General features: G+C 34.2%; 1 protein-coding gene across 1 annotated transcript; it reads left to right on the top strand.

Moving 5' to 3' along the window:
- Window positions 1–948, top strand: LOC132941106 (uncharacterized). Its single transcript, XM_061008998.1, has 2 exons — window positions 1–760; window positions 860–948. Exons 1-2 carry the CDS (start codon window positions 1–3, stop codon window positions 946–948), a joined length of 849 nt encoding a protein of 282 aa, XP_060864981.1.
- Window positions 949–11815: the final 10867 nt, after the last annotated feature.

Here is an 11815-nt window from a genome sequence, read left to right as displayed (position 1 = left end):
ATGGGAAACGACCTCCCTATAGAAGTAATACCCGAGTCCATGTCAAACCTTTTCAAAATCTCTGAAATAACGATTTTCGTGCAAAACGAGTACTTAATATTTTCTATTGAAATACCCTTGATTTCAAGTAAAGTATTAAATGTGTATCGAGTTGTTTCATTACCAATGATATATTCTACCAATACATTAATTTTAATTGAACCCGAAGTCGAATATTTGGTAATTAACAATGATAATGAGGAATTTTTCACTATGACAGGGAAACAGTGGGAATCATGTGTAAATTTAGGAACTTACAAATTATGTAAAGGTGGTCAAACATTTCACCGCCGCTCGAGATCGAACGTTTGCGAAGTAGTACTTCTAACATATCAACCAATCCCAGAAACTTGCAAAATAAAACTGGTAACATTAACAACATCCATTTGGGATAAGTTAGTGGATTCCAATGCATGGTTATTTTACACACAACCAACTTTAGTGACCATCAAATGTGCGGAACCTCCACAAATAGTAACATTTCAGATCTCAGGCGTAGGAAGGTTGACCACCTCCCAAGATTGTGAAATCCATACAGAAAATTCCATTATATTTCCGACAAGTAGATCTAATAGAGGTATCTCTACTGATTTAATTCCAGAAAGCAAAAAACATGAATCAGTATTATCAAAGAGTCTTAAAAATATAATTCCCCAGAACCTAAAAGACATAAGTATCGTACACGATTTTAATTCTTTATCCAAAAGGCTAATAGAAATTAGTAAGTTACCAAAGGTAACAACAGATTCTCTAATAATATTTCAAATGGAATTTCATATGGTACTTGTGTATATCTTAATGTTAACTGTTATATCCGTAGTTAGTGGATTAGCTATTAAGTTTAGAAATAGCATAATTAGAATGTACTCTCCGGATTTACCGGATATTTTATCACTAAATAATCGATAAGTAAACATTATAATCATAAATTTAGTTGTGAAAACATATTGTACGGAACATTAGGGAACCATTGGGTCCCTAAGTTCCATTTAAGTTGGGGGGTGTTAAGAACCCCTGGCTATATTAGTTAGTATATATATTATATATATAATAGTGTATAATATAATATTGTACGACGGCGACTGTCTGGAATTGCTGCGACAGCAATTCCAGGCAAGCGCTGGCTACAGGCACGGCTCGTATAGCAAGCCGTGCCAGTGGCATTTCAGAGCAGTAGACGGAACATTGTGATTCGCACCAGAACATTATATTTGTCAGACCATTTTTTATAAAACATTAAATAATTCATTAAGTGCATTGTAAGTTTTTCTTTTCAAGTTAAATATAGAGAGTAGTAATTAGTTTGAAAGTGTTCATTGTTTTTATTTGTGCACGGACCTCCAGGGAGATCCGTAACACAGTTGTGGTGTCTCTATTAAAAGTTCCACAGTTGAAGGTGGTTCTGCAGGTGTTGTCTCTTGCTGCACTTCATTAATCGTTGTATTGTGGTGAATCCATTTTGTCATCTGATATTATAATGGTATCCCCTACACTTGGTAGCTGTGTTGACCTTGATGATATTTGCACTTCATCAGTCGTTGGTATCTGCGGAGGATCAATATCGTAATCCAATGTTATAATAGTATCCTCATTCTGGGTAACAAATTCATGAAGCAAATATTCCAGATCAGGAAACGGCGGTAACTCATCGATTGTCCGTCGCAATGATTCCTCCTCAGTGGTTAGCTGACTTTCTTCCGTAGTTACTGATGTCGCAGATGACGTCCGATCATTTGGGATAGTGGAATTATTTTTAATAAATGGTTCGCTGATGAAATCGGTGTAGTATCATCGAATACGGGGAAGAAATCATCAATTACGTTGATGCTCTGATAGACAGGGGGAGTTTCCAGGTCGTCATAGTAGTTAGTATGTAAATCCATTGATGACAGTGACGATCAACCTCGATTAGAATTCTCGACCAATGTTTAAGACAAATTTTTGTCTATATCAACAACAACATTTTTGGGAATATTCTAACTCAGTCACCGTATCTGTCAATTTTTATCATCGACGGTCACGTAAGCTACCAGCCAGGAATTACCGTTGTGGTGGAATAAATAATCACGATAAAGAAAAATAGCAAATAAACGCTTGCCAAGTCAAGGATTTACATGTAAACTTTCTTGATTTTTAATTTTTAGAAATGTATTAACTGATAATCACACTCAAACGGTATAACAATTTAAATCCAGAAAAATGTCGGAGTGAACAGCCCCACAAAAAATCATTTTCATTGTCATTTGGTGAGATAGATCTCGTTGTTTGGGGTATTGTTAGATTCACATTGGTTAGGAGAACTGCAGTGAAGATTTTCAGAACTTTATCTTTCACAGTTAAATCACTACAGATCATTAAAAAAAATTAAAACAAATTTTATTGGGCGTTTCTTGATGTTTTTCAACTTTTCAGCTTTGTAGTGAATTATTGGTGATAAAGTTCTGAAAATCTTCACTGCACTTCTTCTAGCCAATGTGAATCTAACAAGACCCCAAACAACAAAATCCGTTCTCCAGTTTCGGAAATCTACCTCGCTAAATGAAAATCTAGCAAAAAATAACTCTTTCTTTATCTGTGAAAAATTAAATAATTTTTAAAAAAAAAATCTAATTCCACATCTAGCATCTACTTGATAACCCTTTTTAATGAGTTATCAACCAACTTTCTAGCTATCATAGTTTAGGAAAAAAGTTAAAAAAAATAGAAATTTTGGGACTCTTCACGCTGACGTTTTTTTTATGAATTCAAGTGGTTATACCGCTTGGGTGTGATGTCAAATCTATCTCATTAATATTTTATATTAAAGCTAGCTAAATTATCCAGCTACTCATCATAACTGACTTACATTTTTATTATTTTCCTATTTAACACAAATTCTTTAAGTTTTCAAAATTCAGACTTTTTTCATTTCAATAACCATACTTAGTTGATTAAAATCAAGAACGTAAAAAATAAAAATAATACTAGTCAATATTTAAAACACAAACACATATCAAAAGTAGACAAAACGTGTATTACTAATATGTAAGAAAATAATGAACCTTGGGGTGGATTTATTCCCCATATCAATCTCCCCCCTTCATGAGAACGCCCATGTTAGCTCAGTATAATTATAATTCACTATAACCAGAATAGTAAGTAAGAACACACTGGCCGTAAGAAATTTAGATTCAGAGCGGGAAGAACTTGTCAACGTATCTGAAGTTCGTCCACACTATAGTATGGACAAACAAAACACTACTTAAATGTAAAACCAACCATAAGAAGCCAATGAGAAGCATGACAGCGTTGACGAATCAGTGACAAGCATCTAACACACAATTAACTATAAAAGAATAGTCAACAAAGTCATATTCATCAATTCAAAAATGGCACCAATAAATGCAGAACGTGAACGAGTGAAACAAGAAGCAGCAGAAAAAAGAAAACAACTCTTAAAACATTTAAAAGAAAACAAAGAAAATGGCTTAGCATTAATAACGGCGTGTAAAATTCGAACACCAAGTATAAATGTAAATAATAGGAAAGCAGACAGACAAAAGACAAACCACATCATCACATGGGTAAACAACGTAAACCTGGCTAGAAACCTCGTTGAAACACACTGGAACCAACCTTGGGATTGGAGATTCGTAACGGAAAAAACGTTGCACAAATATGTTACTTTTGAGAAAAATATTAGTTTATCACAAGCAATGGATCACATTACAAGCAAACTCCAACGATATAGTCCAGCATCAAAACTAAGAACATCTCCGGATGAGGATACTCCATTTTGGAATATGTCCCGAAATGCGATTCGGTGGGCATTGTACAAGGCATCAATCCGTAGACGCGTCGTCCATGATTCCACACATTTGTCATCAGTTCACTATAGTTCCCCGGTGACAAATCTGGGGGGGGGGAGCTGTTACGGAGTAGCCGTCACCACATAAAACAGTCCTTTTCAGGACCACCAATCAGCGGACAGTATGACAGCACAAACCCCGCAAACCAACATTAGGAAACAATAATAAAGCCCCAAATAACAACACACCAAATACAATAAGGGTTGCATATATGGGAGAGTAAGACGAATCCAACGACACCCTCAATAACCCTAAAACAGAGTTAACTACAGAACTTCCTGCACCACCTGTAAACACAACTAAACACGGCGGCAGCAGATAGTTTACTTGTTGGAACGGCAGACGACTTATATACCGGACGATTCAGCATAATCAACACAGTCTTCAATAATCCTTCAATCAGTTCAAACCTACGCACACCGAACTACAGAAGGAGTCAAGACACATCGAGAATTCATCAGCACAGCATTCCCGCTCACCCCATGGACGAAGCTAGTGACGTAGCGGCGAAGACACTCGTTATACGAGGCAGTGACTGACAAACACCACGTTCGATACCACATCACGGACGAAGCCATCGACACAGCGGCGAGAACACTCGCTATACAAGGCTGTCTCCGGCATTGACGAACACGCGCACAGCTACTAACGTTATTAATGCGCTTACGGTCGATCTACCATCCACCATCTACTTCGGTGTGCCTGCTCAGGTATCACTGTGAGATATTATCAAATCAAACACGACTTATAAGAGACCGCGAGAGAGTGATTCTAACTCATCCCCTTTCTAATTATATAACTGTTAATAATACTAATTGTAAATCCCAATATTTGTATTTTTTTTAATCGCGCCTCTACAGGCCCGATACCGCCTGTCGCGGCCCGCTTCTTTAAGCCAACCATACGGCCCGGAAATAAATACCCTCACATATATTAGTGTACATAATCCACATCACATAATAAACAAACGAGATTGTACCTAAAAACAACCGAGTATATAATTATTCACGATCATGGAACGTTGGGAATCGACGGACTGTATCAATAATCAAGTGTAATATAACTGATAATTTTACTACTGGTATTCAATTTGGATATTATGATGATAATGACAGGCCCAACGAAAATAATTTTAAAAATCTCAACACACATAAATGTATTTTTGATTTTAATAATCTAAATAATTTAATATCAGCTGAAGATTGGTGTACATAACTAAATTCCAATGATGTAAGTATAGCTCTTGATATTTTCAACAGTAAAATACATGAATGTATTAATAAATGCAACACAACTGTTTAAAAAAATACTAATAAATATCATAAATTACAAAATTGGATAACCAGTGGTATTGTAGTCTCAATTAAAAATAAAGAAAAATTATCCAAACTTTTAAAAAAACATACATTTATTATGGCCATTTAAAAAAAGATGTACTATATACAGAAACATTCTAACTACAGTTATTCGTAAAGCTAAAGAGTTATACTCTGTAGGCAAATTTCAAAAACTAAAAAACAATCCTAAACAAACTTGGAAATTAATAAAGGATTTACTGGAAAAAAATCACTAAAAAATCTTTTAATTAAGAACTCAAGCTAAGTAATGGTAATATTTCGGAAATTAAATTTGATATTTGTATTGAATTAAATACCTTTTGACCAATCATTGACAAAAATATTGAGGGTAACATTATTTCTAAGAAAGTTGAACATGAAGAATGGAGATATTTAAACAAAAATTATTTCATAAAGGATAGCATATTCCTAAATCCAATAGATGAATTTGAAATTCAAAAACACATCATACAATTGAAAACCCATACTTCATATTTTGAAAATGGTTTACAAAACTTTATTCTGAAAAATATTGCAAATACTATTTCTTTTCCATTGAAGCTAATTTTCTACATACACATCTTTGTCAACAGGAGTAGGTATATCCTGAATTATTAAAAAATTGTATTGTTATTCCATTTTTTAAAAATTGTGAGAAAACTGAATGTAATAATTAGAGTGATACTAAAACCCGGGACGGGACTGACCGATTATATTCCAAACGGAGAAACATAATTCCGTATTACAATATAATATTTTAATACATAGGTACATTATTTTATTGAATTAATATGTCCTTTGTAAGCTTTAAATACAGTAGGTATAATTATTAATTTTATATGAAAAAAAGTAAATCATTTTTAACAACATTTAGTTACATTTATTTTCTTATCTAACAATGTAACTTTAAACTTTGAACTAAACTTACATTTTAGATTCTGAGCGGAGCAATGAATGTATTGATTTTACAATAATGTGTTTTTTTTCATATATATTTTTCTTAATTTTTTTATTTTTGTGTCTGTGTACACGATAAGTAGTCGAAATAATGCTTCGATTTTCAACTTCAGTATCTTGTTCGACGGGAAAGTGAATATTGTTGGTGCATTGGGGAAGTCAAAATTTAAAATTCCTAATAATTTTCAAAAGCTCCGGGAAAAACGGAAATTTTTACGCAAAATCGGTTTTCCACTGTTACATAGCTAATAGCTATAACTGATATATATAATAATGGTTATGTAATTATGATATGTTATCTCTCGTTTGGCCATTCGGTATTTTGCCGATATAATAAAGTTAGTATGATTTAGCACTCGAGTCTAGTACATATATTTTACTTACACTTCTCTCACGATGAAACATGACGCAGTCTAATAGTATCTGAAAATTGTGTATTGTGTATTTTTGAATTTTGAATTGTTGTTGAACCATGGAGTTCAATAAGCCAGATGCGTTGGTTTTAACGGGTAATTTGGCAGAAAATTAGCGCGTTTTTCGTCAAGCGTTCGAGATTTACATTGAGGCGGCTGGTCTAACGACAGCGTCTAACAATCGTCAGGTGGCCATTTTTCTTAACCTTGTTGGTAAAGAGGGCCTAGAGAGGTATAACAATCTCACATTTGAAAACGCCGAAGACAATAAGAAAATTGATCAAGTGCTTAAAGCGTTTCAAGATTGCAAACCCAAAAAAAATATTCTACACTCCAGGTTTTATAAACGGTATCCAAAAGAAAATGAGTCGATTGAAGAGTTTCTGTCAGCGTGTTGTGGTTTGATTAAAGATTGTAAATTTAATTCTCATGAAGAAATTTTACGTGACAAAATTGTTCTTGACACGAGAGATGGTGAAACTCGCGACAAGTTAATCAAGCAAGCTAATGTTACTCTTGAAACTGCAATAGAAACCCTTCGTATTTCTGAAATCCAACGAAGAGAACTCAATCAAATGAAGGAGACTGGTGAAAAACAAAATGAATTAAATGCAGTTTATTCTAAAGTACGTGGTGGCAAGCGTACATTTCAAGCTCAACATTTCTACATCCAGAACAATGGTAACAATGGACATCGTGGTCAATGTCAAACGAATCAACGACAGGCAAAAGGATATAGCCAACAGGAGGAGTCACAACAGGTTTTCAAAAATAACAGTAACTTTTCTGTAAATAATAAAAAAATGAATAATAATTGTAATCGGTCTGATAAATTATGTAAATTTTGTAATTTTATGCACGGCAAAGGCAAATGCCCTGCGTATGGTAAAAAATGTTTGAAATGTAACAAATTTAATCATTTTCGAAGTGTTTGTAAATCTGAGATTGCATTTGTTGAAAACGTCGATGGACTGAGTAATGATAATTATTTTTGTTCTACGGTATATACAATGAATACTTTTGCTGTTTCATGGTTTGAGACTATTCTTGTTGAAAATAAAAGTATTGATTTTAAGCTAGTGTAATATACTCGGGAGCTTGGTACCTACTATCGTAGTACTAATAGTAGATACGTGGCTGCCAAGATATTATAGATGCAGGTCGCAGACAATTTGTTTGATGTTGTAGTCGTGGTTGTTGAATAAATAAAAAGACAGTTGTTGTTTATTGTGAATTTTATTATATTGTTGATAATTTTCTAAGTCCAAAATAATGTTTGTACAGAGTGGCGTGAAGGTGCTTGCACTAATGGGTGGTAGTACACGTCTGAAAACAGGCCGATTCGGGCTCCCTTTTATATGCAGTTCCCCGTACCCCTTGCCTATAGATACTGTATCTCGGCTCACGGATGTGATTGGTGTGAACATCGTTCCAGCCCACGCATATTATGACTTCCAGTATAATTCTGTGTATTAAATTTGAAATAATCTTTTTAATATAATTTTAATATTTTTATAATGACTATCGTCGCGTACAGCGTACAGCGTTGTAATCAAAATAATCATATAGTATATATTTTTATATTTGAACATCTGTCGTATACAGAGCAAATTATGGTTCAGTGAGTTCCTAATATCTACCGTCTCTTACCCAAGACATTAAAATGTAATATACAGAAAGAACCCTTACCTCCGTTTCTATTATCCGATTTATGTCGAATTACAGTATCTAAATTATAGTATAGTATAGTTATGTACCTGTGTAATTTGTTTTATTGTTAAGTAGTAACTTGCTTACTACACTAGATACTGGCTCTGATGTTAATCTACTGACTCTAAATGATTTTAACTTGATAAAAAATAATTATTCTTTTAAAAATTTAGTAGTTAACAGGCAACCGATAAATTTACAGGCATAATATGGTGGTAGTAATATTAATACATAATATTTTACAGTTGATTTAAAAGTAAGATTAAGAAAAAAGAATATATTTTAAATTTTGTAATTGTTGAAAATCATTGCAAGGCAATTTTAGGTCTACATCTGTATACATTTAGGGCTAATAAATAAAGTAGAAAATGTTGATAAGATATTAAGTTTTAATGATGTACTTGAGAATTATTACACGGTTTTTACAGGTCTTGGTAACTTTCCTGATGAATATAGCATACAATTGAAGCCCAATGCGAAATCAATACTAAAGAGATCGGGTGAAGGTAAAGTTGATAAACAATTAATGTTGTTGGAATACCGAAACAGTGCTATCATCAGCTCTAAGTTTTCTCCAGCACAACTTTTAATGAGTCGCACTGTAAGATCGAAAATTCCAATCTTAAACAATTTTCTACAGCCTACTTTAGTAAATAATTTTAAGTTAGTACGCGAAAATAAGAATAGGAAAACAAAACTATATTACGATAAAAATTCCAAAGTTAAAAATAAAAATGATTTTCAACCGGGCCAAAAAATTATGTTTAGAGATCTATTAACTAAAACTTGGAAGCCAGGTAAAATCATCAATAAATATAATACGCCTAGATCATATGTTTTTAGTGATGACACAGGTTCATAAAATTTTTATTTTTAAATCTAAGATTTGAAAATGTAATACAAGATCCCTCATAAGTTTGTCTACCTTTATTAAAAAAAAAAATTCTACAAGCAAATCAAATTAAATTTTTATGAGCATTTGAAATTTATATTTTTACAATATTGAATATTCACTCGATTTCTCATGTAGCGGTTTTGTTATTTTATCGTTTTTCATAAACGAATAACTGTAGATTCATGAAAAATTTACTGAATGTTTATATTTTCATTTTCTTTACACCATATAATTTTCAAAATATTTTGATTTGTTGTAAGCTGTTTACGGACATTTTCAATTTTCAATTTTTTTAGTTTTTTTTTTCTATAAATATCAATTAAATTTTATTTGTTGGGTAAAAAAGCGTGGAAATTTAATGTGAGGCTTCTGATTTATTGTTACAATAGCAGTTGAAAAATATTAAAAATACTTAGCACAATTTTTTTTTATAAGCCTTTTTAAGTTTGAATTTTGACAACATTTATCTCATCAAAAATTTAATAATTATTTTGTAGTTAAAAATTTATAAAATGTTCAACTTTTATCACAATAATTATCTACGGTTAAGCCTACCTATACGGTACAATCATTATTATTAAAACAGACCACGGTATTATGAAATAAATGTTCCCCGACCCCCTCAGTATGAAGTGTTCGGTGTTGACACGCCGTTACCTACGGTCACTCGGCACCGTCCGCGCCTTTGTCTCTCCCGGCGGTACTGACCGACAGGGCAACCTATTCCCCGCCAGTAATGTACAACAATATTTAAAACGACGACACTGAGCAGCCCCACTACATTAATTATCCACCGTCGCCGATCGTCACCCGAGCTCCATCGTCGACATCCCAACTTATTTCCGACGACCGTTGACACATACTATCACGTCTTCACGACACGGCTCCGGAACGTTTTTTCACTTACGGACACCGACACCACAAACCTTGTGGCCAATCGGCTCACCGTCCAACACATACCTTCCTTGGACTTCATTTTCTTTCGACATCGATCACCTCACCATTTTTTTTTTCTTGCATATGGCGTAGGTTTATTGGTGAAAAGCAAAATTAAATAAACATAAAATAAAACTAAATAAACATTAAACATTAAATTAGCAAAGTAACGAGTACTAGAGTAGATAGATTTACAATAAGCTAATAAACTAATAAATAAAATTAACAATAACAAAGATAATAATAATAAGAAGAGCTCATAATATATTTAAAGGCGAACATTGGTCTTAGACAGCCAATCCATTGCTTCGTCATCGCCCTTGTGAAGTCCCTCTATTCCTCCCTTGTATTTAGTTTGAGGACATTCCTCCACAATGTGTTTGATGGATTGTATTTGCCCGCAGTCGCATAAGGGAGAGTTTTTTAACTTCCACTTATGTAGAAGGTATTTACAATTACCCTGCTCCGTTCGTATCCTGTTTAGGTTGGTCCACAAGGCTCTCGGGCCGTCAAATCCTGGAACTCTTTGGGTTGGGTCGCTTATCAGATGTCTATTTATTGCATTACTTTTTTCCCAGTGTTGTTTCCACATATCCTCCATGCTGTCACAACTATTTTCTATTGACCAGATTGGGTTTCTTGATCTTAATCTTTTAGATGGTGCGTTGTTTATGTCGTTATATACAGGGAGATTCACTAATTTATTGATTTTCTGTGACAGTTTGACAGTTGAGAGATGCCTTCGAATCGCCGGGGGAGCTACGTTCGAATGGACTGGAAGCCACTGTAGGTTGGTAGCCCGGACACAGCCTGTGATGATTCGCATAGTATTATTTAACTGGGTGTCAACCGTTTTTGTATGTGCACTTCTCTCCCAAACGGGGGCGCAATATTCCGCGACACTGTATACCAAGGCTAGGGCCGATATGCGTAGTACATTTGCTCGGCAGCCCCAGCTTGTTCCGGCAAGTTTACTAATAATATTATTCCTTGTTTTCAGTTTATTTTTTACATCTTCGAGGTGTTGGTTGTAGGTTAACGTTCTGTCCAGTTTGATCCCAAGATATTTTGGAGCATCGTCATTCATTAGTTTGGTTCCTTGAACTGTCAAGTTAAGTTTTCTGTTAGCATCTCTGTTGCTCAAGTGGAACGCTATGGATGTGGTTTTATTGGGGTTAAGAGTGAGGAACCAGGATTTGAAGTATTTCTGTACTTTTACTAGGTCTTCGTTTAAAATATCCTCAACCTTTTCAAATGATTCAGCTTGAGCTGCTAACCCAACGTCATCCGCGTATATGAACTTGCGTGACGAGGTATTTGTGATATCTGCTGTGTAGGCATTAAACAGGATGGGGGAGAGTACTGAGCCCTGAGGAAGACCATTTTGAAGGAATTTGTATTTGCTTACCTTTCCATTTAGGTGCACTCTAAATTTTCTGTCTGACAATATATTGTCAATTAGTCGCAATGATGTTTTACATCTTAGAATTTTGGCTAACTTCAAAAGTAAACTACGTTTCCACACCGTATCGTAGGCGCAAGACAGATCTAGGAAAACAGCTCCCGTTTTTAGTTTCTTTTGAAACCCGTTTTCTATAAACGTCGTCAGTGATAGTACTTGTTCACTGCAGCTTCTTCCCTGTCTGAATCCCGCCTGTTCTGCTGGTAGGTGTTCTTCGA

Source organism: Metopolophium dirhodum, chromosome 1 (assembly GCF_019925205.1).
Source record: "Metopolophium dirhodum isolate CAU chromosome 1, ASM1992520v1, whole genome shotgun sequence".
Taxonomy (NCBI): domain Eukaryota; kingdom Metazoa; phylum Arthropoda; class Insecta; order Hemiptera; family Aphididae; genus Metopolophium; species Metopolophium dirhodum.
The sequence above is the reverse complement of the archived record's forward strand: the minus strand, read 5'-3'. Positions and strand labels throughout refer to the sequence as shown.